This window comes from Salvelinus alpinus, chromosome 17, assembly GCF_045679555.1.
Source record: "Salvelinus alpinus chromosome 17, SLU_Salpinus.1, whole genome shotgun sequence".
In the NCBI taxonomy this organism is placed as follows: domain Eukaryota; kingdom Metazoa; phylum Chordata; class Actinopteri; order Salmoniformes; family Salmonidae; genus Salvelinus; species Salvelinus alpinus.
Window position 1 is genome coordinate 15,104,674 of NC_092102.1, and position 22,185 is coordinate 15,126,858.

A 22,185-nucleotide genomic window follows, 5' to 3' on the forward strand; every position below is an offset into this window, starting at 1 on the left:
TTCCAATTCACAAGTGTATATTAATACCCACTTGTACACGTGTGAAATAGGACAAATATAAGCACCCGCCAAATTATTATTACACACACACACACACACACACACACACACACACACACACACACACACAAAACCTCGGTACCAACTTATTCAATGGAGGCTCTGTGCAGTGCCCATCCAACAGGAACAGCCATTTAGCTTTGTGCTAAAGGAGCAACTGGCCTTGCAGTTTGACTGCAGCTTACTTTAAGCATTAACCGGCTTACTGTTCTCACACAATATCCATTGGTCATTGAAGCCCATTCTAATCCCCAAGTCATTTTCTAAGTGGTTAAACATGCATACAACAGCTGAACTTTGAGGGCCAGGCAGTCATCACGTACCCTAGCTGGCTACCCTCCCTTTTTGTACCATAAGCACAACAAAAGGGGTCTGGGGCTGAACTCTGACGTAACATGATGAGCTGCTGCACGCTGTCACAGAGGGGGAGGAATTGATAGACATAGAAAGGAGCCTATAGCGATTACGAGTTGCTGTCAACTCACTCTCTCCAGCAGCCTCTGCTCTCTGACTGTGAATGTGCAGCAGGCTACAGCCTCACTACACTGCCTTCCACAGATTCAGCTGGTAAAAAAACAGAACATGGGAGCCGCAAAATGAATCAACGCTGGACCACATAAATTGACTGAGGCCTTCATTCATTGCAGCTCTACGAAAGCCATAAAAAAAAAAAATTAATGCATGGCTTACTCTCTACTTCTGAAACCAAGACAGCAAACAAAGACCGGGGGAGGAATTAGGCTATATAGTAAATGTTGTATGAAAATGTTTTATGAAACAAGACAACTTACTTCAGTTCAAAGGATTCCCACTGTATTGAAGGTTTATGTGAAGGTTTAATGAGTGTTGATTTCCCTGGATCTCTGCTAGTCCAAAACACTCATTAGAATCACATCAAAGTTGGAGGCCGAGCGGCGTGTGTGTGTGTGTGTGTGTGTGTGGGTGTGTGTGTCTGGCTCAATAATAGGCAAGAATGAACGATAAATAATTATTTGCGCCTTTCAAAAATACCCAAGGGCACTTACAGAGTAAGGAATAAAATAGTGAATATAAATATGACAATACTAAAACGACACCCCAAAAATTGCAAGCTCAATAATACACAACAGAAAAACAAAGTTATCAAGGCAGTTAAAATGAAGACGATTCCTGATTGGTAGATTAAAAGAAAAAAAGAGCTAGACCAAGGTTTCAAACTATAGGCTGAATCCTAGTCTGAAAAGGGGAGTTTTTTGATTGTTTTTGAAGGTTTGGATGGGGTCAGATTCACAGAGTCATTGAAGGCTGAGGGTGGGGGTGTAGATGTGCAGCATGACGGAGAGATAGGAGTGAGCCAAGCCATACAGGGATTTGTAGGTGAGGAAAAAGGATTTTGAAGTTGATTAAAAGCCAGTGGGGTTGTAGGAGTGTGGTGTAATGTGGTCCCAGGGTGTGGTGTGGTTGAGGAGTCTCAGAGCTGTTTTGGATATGCTGAAGTTTGTTGAGGGAGCTGAGCATTGCAATAGTTCAGGCTTGAGGTAATGAAGGCACGTAGAAGGGTGTCACCAACTGAGTCGGTAAGGGACGGGCGGAGTCTGGCGATGTTCTTGAGATGGAAAAAGGCAGATTTTGTGATGTTTTAATGTACGCATCAAAGGAGAGTGTGGAATTGAGGATGACCCCCAGATTATTCAACAGAGAGACAGGACAGATAGAGCAACGGTCAATGATAATGTCAAACTCCTCCACCTTCTTCAGGAGACATCTTGGCGACCACCAACATGGTCCCTGAGCTTCAGAAAGCTGGAGCTCATTCATGATTGTATTTCTTTCTTTTAGACAGCTGGAGTGAACAGGTGTGTCATCAGTGTAACAGTGGAATTGTTGACCGTGTTAATGATGTAGATAATAAAAAGGATAATCCCCTAGGACTAAGCCTTGGGGGACCTCTGGCGGACAGGAGCACGGGTGGATTTGAAGTGCCCCAGGATCACAAACTGCTGCCTGCCCGACAGGTAGGACCCTGAACCGGGCCAGGGCTGCCCGACAGGTAGGACCCTGAACCGGGCCAGGGCTGCCCGACAGGTAGGACCCTGAACCGGGCCAGGGCTGTCCGACAGGTAGGACCCTGAACCGGGCCAGGGCTGTCCGACAGGTAGGACCCTGAACCGGGCCAGGGCTGTCCGACAGGTAGGACCCTGAACAGGGCCAGGGCTGTCCGACAGGTAGGACCCTGAACCGGGCCAGGGCTGTTCGACAGGTAGGACCCTGAACCGGGCCAGGGCTGTTCGACAGGTAGGACCCTGAACCGGGCCAGGGCTGTTCGACAGGTAGGACCCTGAACCGGGCCAGGGCTGTTTCGGTGATTCCCAGGGTCCTCTCCATTCTTTCAAGGAGGATGGAATGGCAAACAGTCTCAAAGGCAGCTGGTAAGTCCAGTAGGATGAGGAGGATGAGATTGCCAGGCAGCCGCTAGTAATAGATCATTGACTACTTTGACCAGAGCCGTTTCTGTGCTGTGATTGGCCCTAAAGCCTGATTGAAGAGGTCATGAGAAGTCCATGTGCTGCTGGAGTTGGGAAGCTACAGCATGCCCAATGACTTTAGCCACAAAGGTAAGGTTGGATATGGGCTGGTAGTTGAGGTTAGCTGGGTCAAGTCCTTGTTTTTTTAACCAGAATGGGTGTGATAGCAGCAATTCATCTTGCAGAATGCGCACTGTAAAAGATGAAAACATTCTGCCCAAACCTCTACAGAACAAATGTGAGCACATTTGCCATTGTGCTTTCCTTTAGAAACTGTCAAGGCCCAGTTCCAACGTCTCCAGATTATACAGCAAATTAGGGGGTTTCTGTTACCATAAAAAGTTGGGGGTTGTAACCGCGGGGTTGTATGCTCGTTCACGAGTGCACAAATATAGTATGTCTCGGATTTATCAATGAAAACATGCGTATATGTTGCGTGTGGCATCCTACAAGCTCCATGTACGCATGGTAGATAAATGAGGTCCCGGATGCTGATCACAGAAGGCAGCTGGAGCAGTGAGTCGTTAGGTAGTAGATTGTTGATCGTGGAGAAGAGAGCTCTCTTTACAGACAATACATTAATGAGCTGCAATGCAATGTCACTTTAACGTGGAGAATCGGGTCATATTTGGTAGATACGTTGATCAATGAGATTGCAACCCATTTTTCACCCACTCAAAAAGACATCCAAAAGTTGAATTCCCAATGTGTTATCACTATATGCTTTCAAACCATCTAAAAGCACAACCCAATTCCAAAGGAAAATCTATGTCTGATTAGTTCTCACCTAAATGTGTTATCGCTAGTGACGCACCGATATGACATTTTTGTCCGATACGGATATCCAATATTTTCCTTGACAAAAAACTGATGCCGATAACCGATATTTAACATTTTAGCGTCCTTTTAAGCATTCTAGTACAGTTAAATAGTTAACACACACATGGACGCATCGGTCTAAGGCACTGCAAGAGGCCTCACTACAGTCCCTGGTTCGAATCCAGGCTGTATCACATCCAGCCACGATTGGGAGTCCCATAGGGCCGCGCACAATTGGCCCAGCACCGTCCGGGTTTGGCCTGGGTAGGCCGTCATTGTAAATAAGAATTTGTTCTTAACTGACTTGCCTAGTTAAATAAAAGGTCACACACACCAAAAAGTTATTTTGTTGGCATTTACGTATGTCCCCATTACCAGTAAAACATAATCAAAACCTATTTCTTTCACTTACTTGCTGTGCTGTTTCATTGTTCATTTGTTCAGTCGTTTCATTCTCAACCAGGATTTCTATGGAACACCGTTTGTCTTTGCGTGTCAAAAAATATACTATTTAACGTGTCAAATAAGCTTTTTGACCAATCAGGACCTGAAAGACTGCACATCACATAATAACTTAACGTGTTCATACATTTTTTAAGTAGTTATTACACTATCACTACGATTCATCGATACGTATGCTATGATGCTGGTAAAGTTGTCTCGCGTACCTACAGTGCTGGTCATTAAAAAAAAGCGAGCTAGCTCATGGATGCAAACCATGTTCTTCCCCATAAACATTGCAAAATGACAATCTGTTTCAGTAGCTATAGTTAGGTAGCTAACTATATAGCTAGGTGACATCATATAAAATCATTTATAAGACAGTTCTTATTTGATTAATGGTGGTCGGACCCATATGTGAAGCTAGCCACAAAAGTGACTTTGCGGTTAGGCTTCAAAATAAAAGTATTTTTGAAGGCAAACCGCAAATTCCACTATTGTGCCTAATCTTTATTGCGGCGAGCTCCACAACACACAACCCGGTCCGGTCGAGCCTCACTAGCCAGATGAAGCTAGCTGGCTGCTTATAACATCAGCTTTGGGCAACAGAGTTAAGTAGCTGGCTAGCTATTTACTTTCATGAACTGAAATTCAATTTCAATTTGCGAACAACAAGTGGCAACCTATCTAATACTTATTAACAAGGATTCCTAAATCATTGCTAAGAATAATGAAAATGACTGCAGTTTCTACTGGTCATTATTTTCAAGCTGGTTGTATTGGTGCTAGCTAGATACCAAGCTAAAGCTAGCTACCCCAGAAGTTGCGGTCAAACAAATTATGCTTTATTACCAATGCGGTATTGTAAACACATTGTTCGTGGCCGGTATTTGCAGACTTTTTTGTACAGCTTTGACAGTGCTACTGTATCTTTTTTGACACAAAGATCTAAACGGCACGCCACAGTACGTATGTCGTGGAGCTAATAGCAGTGACACTATTACTGCGTTACACCGGGAGGGCAACATCTGAAAAATAGTGCACTTTGTAGTGTGTACCGGTGCTCGACCAGTCGGCGAAAGCCAACATCGCCCACGACAGAGAACAGTTGATTGTCAAGGGCAATGAATTCCATTATATAGCTTTCATGGATTTCGCCTTTGAGTTGTCTCACTGAAATTTTGTTACTCTTTCAAATTACTACTCGACTTGTTGACTGCTCGATCCACACAGCAGACATTGTGGACTAGTTAAGAATGCTGTGTTGCACGTATAGCGCAACATTTTACGCGGCGTCATTACGTCATGTACCAACGTTATATAGGTATGCACGTCAGCTTTGACAATGGTTTTGCACCTCGGCATTAAACTAGACATCGGCCGATACCGATGTTGGCATTTTTAGCTATTATCTTTCGATTCCAATATGTTCACCGATATATCGTACATCACTACTTATCACTGCGATTTCAACCATTTAAAATGCACTTTAAATAGTTTGATTTAATCCTATTATTCAACTTTTATTTTGGGTTGAGATGGAGACGTGAATCCAACATATTTATTATTAACTTGTAGATTCTATATACTGTCTATTTTTAGTTGAATCCTGGGTTGAATTTAAACAATAGCCGTTGATGACTTCCCAAATTCTATATACAATAGGCATAAATAGCAGTGGTATGAAGTACTTAAGTAGTACTTTAACATTTTTACTTAAGTAGCTTTTATGGGTGTCTGTACTTTAATATTTGACAACTTTTACATCACTATATTCCTAAATAAAATAATATACTTTTTACTTCATTCATTTTCCTTGAAGTACTAGTTACATTTAGAATGCTTAGCAGGACTGGAAAATGGTCCAATTCACACATTAACAAGAAAATATCCCTGGTATTCCCTACTGCCTATGATCTGGCTGACTCACTAAACATACATACTTTGTTTGTAGATTATGTATGAGTGTTGGAGTGTGCCACTGGCTATCCATACATTAAAATAACAAGACAATGGTGCCATCTGGTTTCCTTAATATAAAGAATTTGAAATGATTTATACTTTTACTTTTGATACTTAAGTATATTTTAGCAATTACATTAACTTTTGATCCTGAAGTGTATGTATATATATATATATAATACACACAAGTAGTATTTTACTAGGTGACTTGTCCTTTTTTATTAAAGTATCTTTGCTTTTAGTCAAGTATGACAACTGGGTACTTTTTACACCACTGCTAAATAGCAACATTGATAATGTATATGATTTGTTTGCTCTGTTGAACCTACCCTTTGGAATGACTTCGATAGCAACAGTGAACCTATTAAGTGGAGATTTATCAACTAATCCTTCTCACGATAGTACATTGGTAATAGTCAGTGACAAATATCAAAGCGAAGCAGGGCTGGGAGACCGAAGGGATAGCTGTAGATAGATAAACTCTCCAGTAGGACGTGCTATCCAGCCTATAGTTTTTTTTTTCTTATAGTGGATATTACGTTGAAGATCTGACGTTGTTTCAAAAGGTACAAATTCAACATTTATACAAGGTTTGTCTATGTTGAAAATTGATTGCCAGGATTAAATAATCCTGTGGTAAAACTTTACCCTCAAAACAACTGTTTACAATGTATTTTCCACATCACAATACGTTGACAAATTGCGTTGAAACATTGATTTAACCAGTTTGTGGTCAGTGGTCAAAGACTTTCTTTGTGACATAAGGCTGACAAAGTGATCAAGTTGTCACTGACAGTGTAGCCTTGCTGTGCAAACAAGTCAAACAAACGCCCAGTCAAGGATAACTAAAGAAAAAGCTGAGCAACTGTGTGAAGTCTATATGGCCCACCACCTCCTCAAAGAGCTCAGTACCGGGAGAGTGGTTCATTCTCATCCTAATGTATGCCATATGCATAGCCAATCAAGCCAATGGCTGTGGTTGCGTCCCAAATGGCACCGTATTCACTATTCACCATAGGGATCTGGTCAAAAGTAGTGCACTAGATAGAGGATAGGGTGCCATTTAGGACGCATCTGAATCTGAGTTCAATAGCTGTGACTAACAGAAGCAGACAGGTCTGACACATGGCAGTAGTCCATGAAATTGGAATCTTATCACCACACATCAGTTGCCTCTCTCTCGCTCTCCTCTCTCCTCCTGGCCAGGTGTGAAAGCAAGCAGCAGAGTGGAGGAGATTGGGGCCCCCTGTTCAATCGATTCTCCAGTCGAGCGCAAAACACACACACACAGCCATGGAACGGCCTTGGAATAGCCAATGTGTTTCTGGAGGTGGAACCAAGACTATAAGCCTGGAAGAGTGCTCAGTATAACGTCCGGTCTGCCTCGCTGAGCCTCACTGGTCATCCCCAGGCGTCGGGTGAAAAGTTCACCATCAGGAGATAGAAAAACAACAAATCTTTAGTCACAAAGCCAGGATTCACACGTTTGTGTCAGATGTCAGGCAAACGTTGCAACCAGTTGCGACATTTGAAGAGCTAGGTTTACTCCTTGGGCTCCATTTGAACAAACCTAGCGCAATGGTCAATCTAAGCGCCGGCAGTAGTGTTATAGGTTCGGGGGTGTGTCAAATAGTTTAGCTATTTTCACAACCACAATTATTGGCGCAGTTGCTGGCATTGGCGTGAAAGGGCTGTGTTTTGATGAATAAACAAGTTGTGGGTGTGTCGAGGCTTGGCCCCACTGGCCAATCAGAATGTGCTCCATGGTTAAATATGTGGTTGCTTTAAGTTGTGTATTTACGGGCTTTTATATAATCGCCTTAGAATCAAATCCAAATCCAACGTTAGGGAAAGGGAAAGACCTAGTCAGTTGTCGAACTGATTGTATTCAACGGAAATGTGTCTTCCGCATTTAACCCAACCTCTCTGAATCAGAGAGGTGCGGGGGGCTGCCTTAAATCGACATCCACGTGTTAGTCCATTTTAGTTTGTTAAACAGCTTACAGCAACAAAAATGTAGACTATCCCATCATTGCTAAATATGTTAACTTGAACCTGTTGGTAGTCCACATTGTTCTGAGTAATTGCATGGCTTCAATGTGGAAATATGCATACTGTAGCATTCACCCTGATATAGGGGCTAGGCCTACAGTAAATTGCATTATGGCTGAGCATGGTCATGCTAAATGTTGTCAATAAGCAAGATTAAAATTCATTATTGATAAGGCCTAAAAAGACAATGAATAATTCTAATCAAAACGTGTTTTAAATAGGCTGTCTGAATCCACTTACCGGCACCATAATTGCTTCCCGTGGGCATATATTATTAAAACAACGCCAACTATGGAGGGTTTTACGCATATCCAAAACTTTTCACAACAGCTGGACAAATATCCAATATAAAGAGAAAGGGAGAATGTTCACTGACCGTTATACTGCGCCCAAATATAATGTTTAATATACATATCGAAACCATCTTACAGATCACATTCACAGCTCTCCTGAAGTTGCTTTGCATGCGCGCCATGGACACTCACCATTAAATCAGGACAGTGAATCATTTTTATTTTGCCTTTATTTAACTAGGCAAGTCAGTTAAGAACAAGTTCAGGGGCAGAACGACAGATTTGTACCTTGTCAGCTCAGGGATTTGAACTTGCAACCTTTTGGTTACTAGTCCAACTCCAACCACTAGGCTACCCTGCCGCCCCAATTCGAATAAGTTTGGTTTTAATAAATTACAACGAAAAACAAGCATTGTTTTTCCAACCACAATAAATAGATGTAAAATGTAATGACAAAATCACCAGCATAAAAAAAAAAGGCAATGCATTGTGGTTGAACCAGCCTTCGTTATCATAGGCCTATGGTAAGGGTAGTCTACGGAGGGCTTGGGTTTTAAAAATATGAAAACGGAAAACAAAATTGTTACAGGAAAACCATTTCTAAATACGAGGTTCCCTGAGGTATTCCCTGAGGTATTCCCTGAGGTTATCATCTCGTTTCATTATGGGCATGGACACATGTAGCCTCCATCATGGAGGGGGTTTAATGCACCTCCAAAGCATGGCTAAAATAATGTAGGCCTGCCTACAATACATAGATAAAAAGGGAACGTCAGCTCACTGTTTTGCGCCTCTCAAACTTGATATTTGAAAAAAGCTTTGGTGATTAAGATTGATTTCCAAGCCGTCTCACAAACTTTATCGACAGCTTTACTTGATTCCTGTACATTGGGCAGGACAAAAATAAAAACAGCCTTTATTGAGAGAAGAGGCCATGCTTGGATTTTTGTCAACTAAAACGAAATGGGGGAAAAAAAACTGTTTTAGGTTTCGAAATCCTAAGAATACAGGCACCATGGCAGTTTGCGTCAAACTAAAACCAGCTTTTGGTTGGTCTTAAATATCCCCACCAAGCGCTGCCTGAAGTTAGCCCTTTGGGTCATGTTTTAAAGGACACACCTCATATTTCCACCCCTCCCATCTGAGCGCAAGCATGCTAATGTTAGACAGCTAAATTGCCAAAACTGGCTTTAGGGCTGGAAAATGCCAATGACCCAGTTTTTACATGACAAAATTTCTAACTAACGTGCGTTTGACACTAGCGCCGCCTTAAAGCCAGACGAAAAATAGAGCTCCTTGTGTGAAAAGCATGGAAACGACATAAGCATTGGATTAAGGGATCTTTTAGCCTGGGACTAAGCGAGTGTTTACACTTGCACATTCTAAAGTGGGTTAGCACCGACTTTTCGGGGCAAGCCAATCACAGAGTTAGACTATTACCTCATTTGTATATTCTACTCCATAAACGTGACATTTGGTTTCAGGTAGCTCTGGTTGTGTGAACACAGGCTAAGCTAGCATAATGTCAGTCATAGCCCAGGGCTAAGAACAATGCAGTGTGAAAAGGCCTATCGTTTCTATAACCTAAAGAGAAATCCAAGGCACCTTCCTTGTTCTCCCTTCCACATCAACACGTCTCCCCCCCCCCCATTATGTTCAATAAATCAATCTGCTTCTTTCAGGGTCTTATGGGAGTTAAATGCAGAAAACACCAATTACAACACACCCCTGCTATTCACCATCAACAAACACTCTTTCATCTAGCGAGACGCACGCCTTCGTACAGGGAGAAACCACACTGAACCATTCATGCTAATCTGTGCATGTGTCTCTAACGGCACCCTATTTCCCTATGGGGCCTGGTCCTACATAGGGAGTAGGATGCCATTTGGGACACAGCCTGCCTCTAGCCTCCAGTCTGTGCTCGGGCTGAATCTACGATGCTATACAGGAAGAGGGAGGAAAGAAAAATGGATTTTATACAGTTATTGTCAAGGCTCCCGCTATCGCCACATTATTATTTCGGTTTAGGTTAAACCTGCATTGTCTCCCGCTAGGAAGTATTAGTAGACACCCACCACCATAACCCTGCATTTACTGCAATCTATTCAAAGGCTAAACTGCTGCCTTGTGAAAACATGGAGACCTGTTTGCATCTTAATTCCAAAAGACACTGCTCCATTTCCCACCCCCTTTAATATACATTGCTTTTTCACAAATCTCATTACAGAAAAAAAAAGATAGAATTTGGTGTGCCACCTGAGAGAGTGCTATAGCTGACTACCTAAAAGCTTCAGCTGTGTTAGGCCAGGCAGCATCCCAATCAATGGCCATTCACATGTAACAGGCTAGCCAGGTAGAGAGCCTGGTCCCAGATGTTTGTGATCTTGCCAACTCCATTGTAGTCATTATCACACCAAACATGACAATTCCATAAAGAGTTAGGAAGAGGGTAGAAACAGACTAGCACCGAGGCTAAGGTAGAAAGTCTAAAGAGAGTAATGTATAATCTATGATCTGCTGAATGTGTGGAGGACAAAGGATGTTCTAGAATGTTCCTGGCAGATGTTTCCAGTGGAGGTTCTGAGTGTTACACCATGCCCACTTGTTTTGCAACGCTCGCGCACGCAACACAACCGGTGTGGTCAGCATATTAGGGTTTAGAACCAGGCCACAGGTTCTGGAATTCACCCTCTCTTCCCCTCCAGACCCACAGAAAAAGGTCCAAAAGAAAAATGACCCCTGATGATCATAGGGGGTCATTTTCTTAGAACCCTTTCTTATATTTTTTTACTAGACACTAGTATGATCCTGGAGATAATAGGACGTTAAAAAGTGGAAATGTCCCTTTAAAAAGGGGTCAGGTAAACAGAGTCTAGGCTCCTCTGGAATTCACACTCCACCTCCTGACCCATCTCCACAGTTCAGCTCAGCCGTACCTTTGTTGTGGTCATGTAAGTCTGCTCAGTATCATAGGGGCATAGAAATGTACTTGGAAGCAAGACTGGTAGATTTGTGGCAGGCTAGATATGTAGGAGGTAACATGTGCACATTATCTCTAATGGTAACATACATCCGTGGCGGTCGGTGCAGTTTTTGATGAGGGAGGAATTTTTTTTTTTTTTTTAAATGAGCATGGCCTTATTTCTATTAGAGCATGTTGGATGACTGTCATTCATATTCCATTCGCCCAGTTCAATGTAACATCGATAGGTTTAGGCTACTACATGATACTCACATTTTGCCTATAACCACCATGAGGTTGCTACAACCTAGCCTATGAATTATAGTTTACAATGTAGGTGCACACAGGTTGAGAGAAAAATTTGAGGTGACAGACAGACACATTCAATACCGCTTTGCAGACTCTTGACTAGGATGTAATCATTAGTCCAACAGTTGTAAACAAGAGTTTCTATTGAATAAATTCAGGTATGTTTATCCCCGTTTCGTTAAGTTTGCTTCCATCAACAGAATTGGCGGAATGAATACACCGCTGATCACGCGTAAACACAGCTTACTTTCATAGCAGCCACGTCGTATTCCTTCTCACATCTATGCTCTCCCCTCCTCTCACCTTTTCCCCTCACTTGTGGAATTCAAATGGACAACACATCAGCTGTGTGACCAGGCAAAAGAAACTAATAATAACTACAAGCCAAACCATATAACCGCTACACACAGCCTACATCATTGTCACCATATTAGCTAAAGTAACTTCATAGTCAACATAGCTAATAGAACTAACACATTAGTAAACACGGTACAATCATGCAGTAGCATTGCAGTGTATGGTCAGTAAGCAGTTTCGCACTTACACCGGCGAGCCCCAGAGGCAATACATTTGTAAAACCAAAAGCTTACCTTGACTTGGAAGAGTTCCAGTATTGTGTTGGATAGTCATAACCAGCTAGCTAACATATCATCGCTCTGTTTGAGCAGAGTAGGCTAAACTAGTTAGTTGCATTTGCTAGCTAAGTAAGTGGAACTGAAAGTAAAAAATTAAATTAAAATCTCTTGCTTCTTCATTTTGGAAGAAATGTATGTATTACTCACCACATTTCATACACTGCGGTGCTAGCTGGCTGTAGCTTATGATTTCAGAACTAGGTTAATTCTCTGATCTTTTGATTGGGTGGACAACATGTCAGTTCATGCTGCAAGAGCTCTGATAGGTTGGAGGACATCCTCCGGGAAGTTGTCATAATTCATGTGTAAGTCTATGGAAGGGGGGTGAGAACCATGACCCTCCTAGGTTTTGTATTGACGTCAACGTACCCAGGGGAAAACGGAAGCTAGCTGTCCTCCGGCTACACCATGGTGCTACCCTACAGAGTGCTGCTGAGATTTCTGTAGACCTTCATTGCTAAACAGTCTGTTTTAATCAAAAAATTGTGAATATATTTAGTATAGTTTTATCTACAAAGGAGCCTCCACTGACTTACATGCACAGTATCTCTAATGGTAACATTCACTGAGTGTACAAAACATTTCCATGACTGACTGACCAGGTGAATCCAGGTGAAAGCTATGATCCCTTATTGATATGCCTTGTTAAATCCACTTCAAAATCAGTGTAGATGAAGGGAATGAGTCCGTTTAAAGATGGATTTTTTTTAGCCTTGAGACAATTGAGACATGTATTATGTGTGTGCCATTCAGCGGGTGAATGGACAAGACAAAGGATTTAAGTGCCTTTGAACAGGGTTTGATAGTAGGTGCCAGTCACACCGGTTTGAGTGTGTCAAGAACTGCAATGCTGCTGGGTTTTTCACATTCAACCGTTTCCCTTGTGTAGCAAGAATGGTCCACCACCCAAAGGACATCCAGCCAACTTGACACAACTGTGGGAAGCATTATTGTGTCAACATGGGCCAGCATCCCCGGGGAACGCTTTCGACACCTTGTAGAGTCCATGCCCCGACGAATTGAGGCTGTTCTGAGGGCAAAAGAGGGTATAATTCAATATCAGGAAGGTGTTCCTAATGTTTTGTACACTTAGTCACGAGTCATGCAGTTCATCGAGTGAGGTTAAAATGATCCTGAACCTATATTTGTAGGAGGCAGAGGCATCATGTGTATCTATTCCTGTAACATGAGTCATTTGAGGGTCAGTTGCTCTGTGTTATTAAATCACTTCTAAGCAGAGTGGTGGTGAAATAATCCAGAACCTTGCTGGTGAGAACATTACACTACACACCATCTAAACTGTTACTTACATTTGAGTTAATGCATTGTAAAGGTATTGCATTTGCTAATTTTACAGCATTCACATGCATGTGATCACCAGGTCACCCCACGTTTCTGGTTTGGTATCTTTTAGAGGATCATGACTCAAAGATCAACAAAGCTGATATATGATCCAGATAGCCGTTTAAAATGTGCAGCTAAGGATAAATAAACTATCTAGCTAGGAAAGGACAGTCCTGGAACAGAACAGACCAGGGGATGGCCTTGCCCTCTGAACTTCGCCTGTCCAATCCCCTCCTCAACCCCTAAATCATGCTGCGGACAGCCAGCGGAGCCCAGTGGTGATGCTGATGAATCCACGTGTTTCAGCTCAAGTGGCTGACCCCTGCCCTCTAGCATAGCAGCATCACTCTCTCAATCACACACACTCATCCCCTCCCTCCTCTTCCCTGGCCTCTAACATAGCAGCATCCACTCAAACACACGCTCACTTATCCCTTCCCTACCCTGGTCTTGCATCTGGACATCTGTGACATGGTTCTTTGTGCTAGCAGCACGAGATCAGGTTCCTGTACGGCCCACTGGTCATACTGTACATAGTGTTGCCCAGACGTCAAGGGGGATTGATTTCTGCAGGTAAAGTATGTATTTAAAAATAAAAAAAATCTGATTCTGTACTGCTCTGTCCAATGTTTCCCAATATTTGCCATCACTGGTGATCGAGTCAGAAAGGTTGGGAAACAAAGGAAACAAATGTTACTCAGACGTCATGGGGAGAAGGGTCAATACTTCAGCTGGTTTGATTCCTGCTGGTAACGTTTGTTTTGTTTTTATCCTCTGTGTGAGTGAGGAGTCAGTTCCTTCCCCCATAGTCACATACACTGTGGATTAATGGTCTCACTCTGTCCAGATGTTTCCCAGAGCTTGGAGGTGGGAGGCTAAGGCCCGGGAGAGTAGACCTATACTCACTCACACGGGGTTTTTTAACAATCTCAAAAATGGTTCTTATCCCAGGACATGTAAAAAAATAATAAGGAGCCCCTTATTGCTAGATCTGGGCTGAACCGTGTCTGGAATGTTCATTCTTTAAAAGGTCCGGTGCAGTCAAAATTCAGTTCCTGTATTTTATATTGTACAACATTGTAACACTGTAAAAGTGTGAAATAATTTGATCAGTGTCATTTCCTGATATTTGCTGGTTGAAAACACTATCTACACAGGACCTTCTAATCAGCAGTTTTGCATGGGCGGGAGTTTAATCTTTCCATGGTGACGTCACCATGCAGTAAATTGGTTAATTGACCAATAAAGTGAGTTCCAAACCTCTCTGCCAATAACAGATTTCAGCTTTACCCTACCCACTCAGACCACACGCAGACAGTCCTAGCAAAATTCTTGCTTCAGAAATGCTATTTTTGCCCATTTTAAATGTTCATTCTTTTTCGTACATACAAGTTACGCATGTTATTATATGCTTTGTGAATTGTCAGTAAAGCATAATTGTTACCTTCTGCTATGGAGTACATCTTAAAAGCCCAGTGCAGTGATAAACATGATTTCCCTGTGTTATACATGTCCACATTATAAGGTTGGAATAGTACTTGTAAAAATGATAATGCCCTTAGTGTAAGAGCTGTTTGAAAAGGCCAACTGAAATTTCAGCCTGTTTTGGTGGGATGGCGTTTTGGCCTGCCTGGTGTCATCTCCAGGTGGTAAATTAGTTAAATAGACAAATAGAGTGCCAAAACATCTTTGCCAATACCAGCTAGTTTCCCCCTCCCCAATCCAACCACTCACAGACTGTCTTTAGAAATTGCTCTTTGCTAAGAAGCTATTTTTTTTTCTCCTTTTACCATTTTAATTAAAGGAACCACAGTAAGGTACTTAAAATTGCTACCCAGGAATGATTTGGAAAAGAGATAAAAATGGCTGCATTGGACCTTTAACAATATGGAGTTTAAAAATGAATGGGAACCTACTACAATCCTTCATTTCACAAACAAAATGAGCAGATGTAGGCCAACTGTTATTAAAATCAGCTGGGACCTTCAATGCCTTGGAATACCATGGAAACCCAACACATTATTTATGCATGTCACTGAAAAGAATTTGGGGTATTTTTGCAAAGGTGTTTAGTGGGTTGACTAGTAAAAGTGCATTGTATAACTCTCGTTGTGCTGGCGCAGTACTGCAATATTGACTGACATGAGGTTTAAAATAACAATTAAAGTATTTGAGACGCTGAAGTTACGTTAATTTTCAGTTCTGAATGAAAGTTGAAAAAACATTATTTACAGAAGTCCTTTTTGGTAATTGATCCTATGGCCAAATTTCAACAGCACATACATTCACAATGAAGTAAGCATTTATCCATATATATACACACGGAACAAAAATATAAAACGCAAAATGCAACAATTAGGCACTAATCTATGGATTTCACATGACTGGGAATGCAGATATGCAGCTGTTGGTCATAGATAACTTTTTTTTAAAGGTAGGAGCGTGTATCAGAAAACTAGTCAGTATCTGGCATGACCACCATTTGCCTCATGCAGCTCCACACATCTCCTGCACAGAGTTGATCAGGCTGTTGATTAGGCCTGTGTAATGTTGTCCCACTCCTCTTCAATGGCTGAGCGAAGTTGCTGGATATTGACGGGAACTGGAACACGCTGTCGTACACGTTGATCCAGAGCATCCCAAACATGCTCAATGGGTGACATGTCTGGCGAGTATGCAGGCCATTGTACTGGGACATTTTCAACTTCCAGGAATATGGGTACAGATTGAGACATGGGGCCATGCATTATCACGCTGACACGAGGTCATGGCGGCGGACGAATGGCACAACAATGGGCCTCAGGATCTCGTCACGGTATCTCTGTGCATTCAAATTGCCAACTGCAATTGTGTTCATTGGCTGTAGCTTATGCCTGCCCATAACCCCACCATGGGGCACTCTGTTCACAACGTTGACATCAGAAAACCGCTCGCCCACACGTCACCATACACGTGGTCTGCGGTTGTGAAGCCAGTTGGACGACTGCCTAATTCTCAAAAAAAAACGTTGGAGGCGGCTTATGGTAGAGAAATTAACTAAATTCTCTGGCAACAGCTCTGGTGGACATTCCTGCAGTCAGCATGCCAATTGCACACTCCCTCAACACTTGAGATATCTGTGGCATTGTGTTGTGTGACAAAACTGCACATTTTAGAATGTCATTTTATTGTCCCCAGCACAAGGTGCACCTGTGTAAGGATCATGCTATTTAATCAGCATCTTGATATGCCACACCTGTCAGGTGGATGGATTACCTTGGCAAAGGAGACAATCACTAACAGGGATTTAAAACACATTTTGTGCGTATGGAACATTTCAGCACTCGACGGTCCCGTTCAGTCAGCTTGTGTGTCTACCTACTTCGCCGCAGAGCCGTTGTGGCTCCTAGACGTTACCACTTCACAATGACAGCACTTACAGTTGACCAGGGCAGCTCTAGCAGGGCAGAAATTTGTTGGCTGGCTTGTTGGAAAGGTGGCATCCTATGACGGTGCCACGTTGAAAGTCACTGAGCTCTTCAGTATGTGCCATTCTGCCAATGTTTGTCTATGGAGATTGCATGGCTGTGTGCTCGATTTTATACACCTGTCAGCAACGGGTGTGGCTGAAATAGCCAAATCCACTCATTTGAACGGGCGTCCACATACTTTTGACCATGTGGATGTAAAACAAAAAAGTCTACCTGTTGGTTGCCTGTTGTCACTTCTCATTTCGCTAGCTTTTAATTACATAATTTCCTCCCCCCCCATCTTCCATTGCATTACTGAACTCTCAGTCCACATTGATCCACTTTGCCGGTTTGATTGGCAATCAACATGCTACAAATGTGAAGGTTACCGGTCGGCTACTGGCATTTTTATGGGGCGCATGTAAAAAAAACTACATTGAAAAGTTTGTATACGAATACTAACATCCGTTCAGATATTCATAACCATGCATATCCCTATTCCAGTCCAGACCAAAAATCAACGTCCGTTGACATTGAAATCTAGGCTGGTCCAAACCACACCAAAAAAAGATGGCCAGCCCAGACAGGACCAAAAAAAGACATTAAGAAAAAGAAAAAAAGACACTAAGCAGTCCGTGCTTAGTGGGTTCATTCCATTTAATTCAAGTTAACCATGCCAGTGACACTACAAATTATGGTCTACTTGACACTTTGTATTGCCAAGACATTGCCAGATGTTACAAATCATTGGCTACAATATTGCAATGTTCTAGCTCTGCAAGTGCATGGCCACAGTGCTGCACCAGACAGAATCATTGTTGCAAGGATGCACTGTAGCCAGTCATTATTCTCAAACTAGTGAAGAGTCAAATGCAGCCCTGAAAAGCACATGAGGATTTTAGGATGGCAATAGATTGCAACATTATTTAATTCAGTTCTCTATAAGCTACCTGACTGTCATCAATGTTAGTATCTGTTGTGATTCATGTAGTTCCACCCCCCCACAAGACATTCTAATATTCGCTGCATGTCGGGACAAGTCACGACAACAGCCTACCTAGCTATAAAGATTACAACTGAAAAAACACAACACAGTTGTTTTTACTGCATGCAGCTCAAAACAAACATGAAAACGTATAATTCAACAAAATGATTCTGTTTGAACTATACCTTCTAAGGTGTAGCCTGGTCACTGCAAAAATCCTTAGTTTACAACAGCCTGGTCTCAGAGTAGACGTAACATAGTAAAAGTAAATCTGGGACACTGAAATGTGTATGATGTTACGTTTGGTACGGTTACATAAGATAGAAGTTAACTTAACCCTTTGACACATACCAACACACAGGTGTGTTTATTCGACAGTGGTCCCTACAGCGTACGCTCAAACCGGGGTGATTAGAAAGCTTATTAGAACGTCCAGTTTCCATTGATGAAACAGTCAGCGGTTGAGCTGGCCACACCTTTTTCACAGAAATATTTTGCACAAACACAGATCTTACAATGTTATGTCCTGAATGTGAGCAGTTTATTTTTTAGATGCAATGTTCAGACATTCACAGAAGTAGCGACAGCATAGCACAATCATCCAAACCGGAAAATGTGGGCTATATTAGTCCACGCTCTAACTGAGGAAATATTGACAAAACACAAGCGGTCATATTTAGCTAACTCTCGGCTGACAAACTATAATATGAATTAGCTAATACTAATTACTATTCATCACATCACGTGTGAGCTCCACATTGATCGAAATAATTTTGTAAAACACTTTCTAAAAATCTGAAGTATTCCGACGATGGGTAGTTGGTGCGCGCTGCCATGTTTGTTTTTTCGTGTCAACCAAAGATAAGGAGACAAGATGAGTTTGGTCTGTTTGTAGTATGCATGTTAAAGGGATTGTGTCACCTACCATCATTCCCTTCCCTTCATTCACTTCCGGAAATTTACAAGAAAGATGAGTGAACCATCCGTTCATCTCATTTTGTCATAAGAACAGAAAATAAAGGCACTTACTTTGATAGGAATGCACACATGTCCAAAGAAAGTTAGTTTGTAAGCGAAACAACAATGAAAGCAATGCGAGTGCCAGACAGAAAATGTGCCAGGGGGAAAAGTTTCTGCAAGACTGTGCAAATGTCTGCATACTTGATCTGGGGAAGTGCTTGGGCTCTCGTTGAAGAGAAGTTTGTCCAACTCAGTAAAGCCTCAAATATAAATTGTCTGCTACAATGAAATGGGCTACTTCTATGTAAATTAACGAGGAGACGGAACATGCCTTGAGGGCAGCACTGGGGCGACCTTAGAGCTATTTGGAACTCAATTGTGAAAAGATATTTAGGCAAAAACGAAAGGAAGGTGGTTGGTTGGGGTGGATCGTGGGTGTATAACGGTTGTGTGTTCGAATCTCTTCACGGACAACCTTTCAACTACTTACTACTTTTTAGCTACTTTGCAACTACTTAGCTAACCCTTCCCCTAATGTTAACCTAACTCCTAACCTTAACCCAGCTAACTTTATCTAACTAGCTAATGTTAGATTAATCACAACAAATTGGAAATCGTAACATTTAAGTTTTGAGAATTCGTAAAATATTGTAGGTTTTGCAAATGTAACATTGTATGAATTCCACATTCATAATATACAATACAAATTGCAATTCGTAACATCACACGAAATGGATGATCCACAAATGAATACATATCTTAATAAATGTGTGTATCGGGTTTATGTAGAGAATAATACGAAATGCTCTGAGAGCAGGTTGCAGCCAGACCTACAGCCATAGATTCTGAACCATAAACGATGCACACATAGAAGGCTACCGTTTAGAACCTGCAAATGATACAAATGTTGGGGGATTCTACAGCGGAGAAATCGGTGAAAAGCATAGGCATGTTGATCGGGTCCGTGTAGCCTACTTATCGAATCAAAGTAGTGTGCTGCTGTGTCGGTCTAGCCTACCTAGAACTGGGGGGAAGCAGGCCTTTCACTGATGTGCTGTGATACCATAGCCTTTTTCTACCTGCTGAATGACCTTACAACATTGAACGACCACCTTCTTCATGAGCATGACAACAACAGAACAAGAACAAAGGGCATATTAATCGTGAAACATTCGTGGGGCTACATCTGGGAATGGGAGTAAAACAGAGTAGCAGCACAACACTGAAGTCAACGTAGCCATGCACCGCTTTGAATCCCCGTTGATTAAAGCCAACAAAGCCATATGAAACTCAACATCTGTTGACGACAATTGTTTTTGTCATGTCAACAACACCCTAAAGGAAGCATGTATGCTAGGCTACAGCAGGTGGTTATGAAATGAGCAATTGCCAATTGTCACAAACATGGCACCTTCTAGGATTATTAGCTTAGCTAGAAGGAAAAGCCTATTGCTCATATCGATCACATCGAGTCTGAAGCCTATTGGTGTTATGAAGGCAAATAGGCTAGCTACTGTGTGGTGAATAGGCCTACACTGTATAGGCCCTATATTGCTAAGTGGACATGCAGTTTCACAAAGCCATAGGCTAGAACACTAGAATGTCACTTACCATCAATAGCTCCTGTAGGAGACAGGATCTCCAAACTGAGTAGAAATCCCACGAAGAACAACCTCATTGCTAACACATTTGCAATGCCCGATGGCATTACTACTGTAGACAATAATGGATAGAAAGTTCGATAGAATTCTAAAATCAAAGAATCTATTCAAACACCTCATCCGAACCCCGGAACGGTCCGGTGCGATTGTCCGTTCTCTTTACGCCCTGCAACCACGTACTACGAATAGCAAAGGTAGCTTCACAGTCAGCGGTATGGATAAAACTGCAGAAACAGGGAAAAAAAGGCTTGCTACAGCCTACTGAAGCTAAGGGTTGTGCTCATGCACAGTCATGTATATTTCTTAAACATACATTTTCAGCATGCATAATCCATATAAACCCACACACGATTTTTCAAAGGAAAATCTATTGTGAACACAATGTGGCTTCAACATTCCTCTAGAAACGTCCAACTAGTTCTCAAGCTCCTCAGATCTCCGTCACTGCAGCATTGTTGAAAATATCCCATGCCATGAACCAAAAACTAAATGCGCCTTTTTATTTGGGAGCTCCACTGCCTCTGTTGCTGGTGGTTACAACACGTTGACTGGATGGTGACTCTGAAGCACCAACACACACAGCCCTCTAGAACCAGATGACATCACCAATTAAATTCATTTGGAAATCGCGAAAACTACGAAGCAAGCTCCCTCTGCACGAACGTTTTCTCCCTAATTTCAACACTTTTCAAAGCATGAAGCTGGCGCCCCGACACCAGCCATGTTGGCGCAAGATTAGTTGTGCTCTGGCAGTTTCAATTTGATAGACATAAAAATAATAATAGGCCTAAACTTGCAAACAAGTGGACACTCTCAAATGTATCTATCATTAAAGTAACAGGTCAGAAATATTTTAACACATATAAAATACAAAATGAAGAATGGGGCCACCTGGGTCTTGCAACATTGTAAAAGTGTTCCCATGACGTTTGTGCACGTGTGAAGTAACTAACTAGAAATACTTTGAAGTACTAGGCTACTTAAGTAGTTTTTGGGGGTATTTGTACTTTACTATTGATATTTTTCGCAACTTTTACTCTATATTCCTAAATAAAATATACGAAACAACAATATAAACGCAGTTACAGTTCATATCAGGAAATCAGTCATTTGAAATAAATCCATTAGGCCCTAATCTATGGATTTCACATGACCTGGCAGGGGCACAGCCGTGGGTGGGCCTGGGGAGCCAGAGAATGAGTTTTTCCCCATAAAAGGGCTTTATTACAGACAGAAGTAGGCATTGGCGTCGGCAACAGGTCTGGTGGACATTTCTGCAATCAGCATGCCAATTGCACGCTCCCTCAAATTTGGGACATCTGTTGCATTGTGTTGTGTGACAAAACTGCACATTTTAGAGTGTCCTTTTATTGTCCCCAGTGTAATGATCATGCTTTTTAATCAGCTTCTAGATATGCCACACCTGTCAGGTGGATGGATTATCTTGGCAAAGGAGAAATGCTGACTAACAGGGATGTAAACAAATTTGTGCAGATGGAACATTTCTGGGATCTTTTATTTCAGCTCTTGAAACATGGGACCAACACTTTACATGTTGCGCTTATATTTTTGTTCAGTGTATGTACTTTTACTCCATACATTTTCCCTGACACCCAAAAGTACTCGTTACATTTCGAATGCTCAGGCAAGACAGCAATATGGTCTAATACACACACCTATCAATTTAACATGTCATCCCTACTGCTGCTGATCTTCCATTTTTACTTGAGTCATTTACTTTTTCCC

The 22,185-nt window shown here is 42.0% G+C and overlaps 1 protein-coding gene across 4 annotated transcripts in view; it reads right to left on the reverse strand.

Annotated features, from left to right (window-relative positions):
- The window catches only part of LOC139542227 (low-density lipoprotein receptor-related protein 1-like), a 134,929-nt gene extending 113,922 nt beyond the window's left edge, over positions 1 to 21,007 (reverse strand). For 2 of the 4 annotated variants that reach the window (XM_071347407.1, XM_071347406.1), the window contains exon 1: positions 20,390 to 21,007. In XM_071347407.1, coding sequence (XP_071203508.1) covers positions 20,390 to 20,486 — 97 coding nt within the window. In that variant the 5' untranslated portion in view covers positions 20,487 to 21,007. The remainder of the gene's footprint in view (positions 1 to 20,389) is intronic. The other 2 variants (XM_071347410.1, XM_071347409.1) reach the window with 1 other exon arrangement.
- Between the last annotated feature and the right edge of the window lie 1,178 nt (positions 21,008 to 22,185).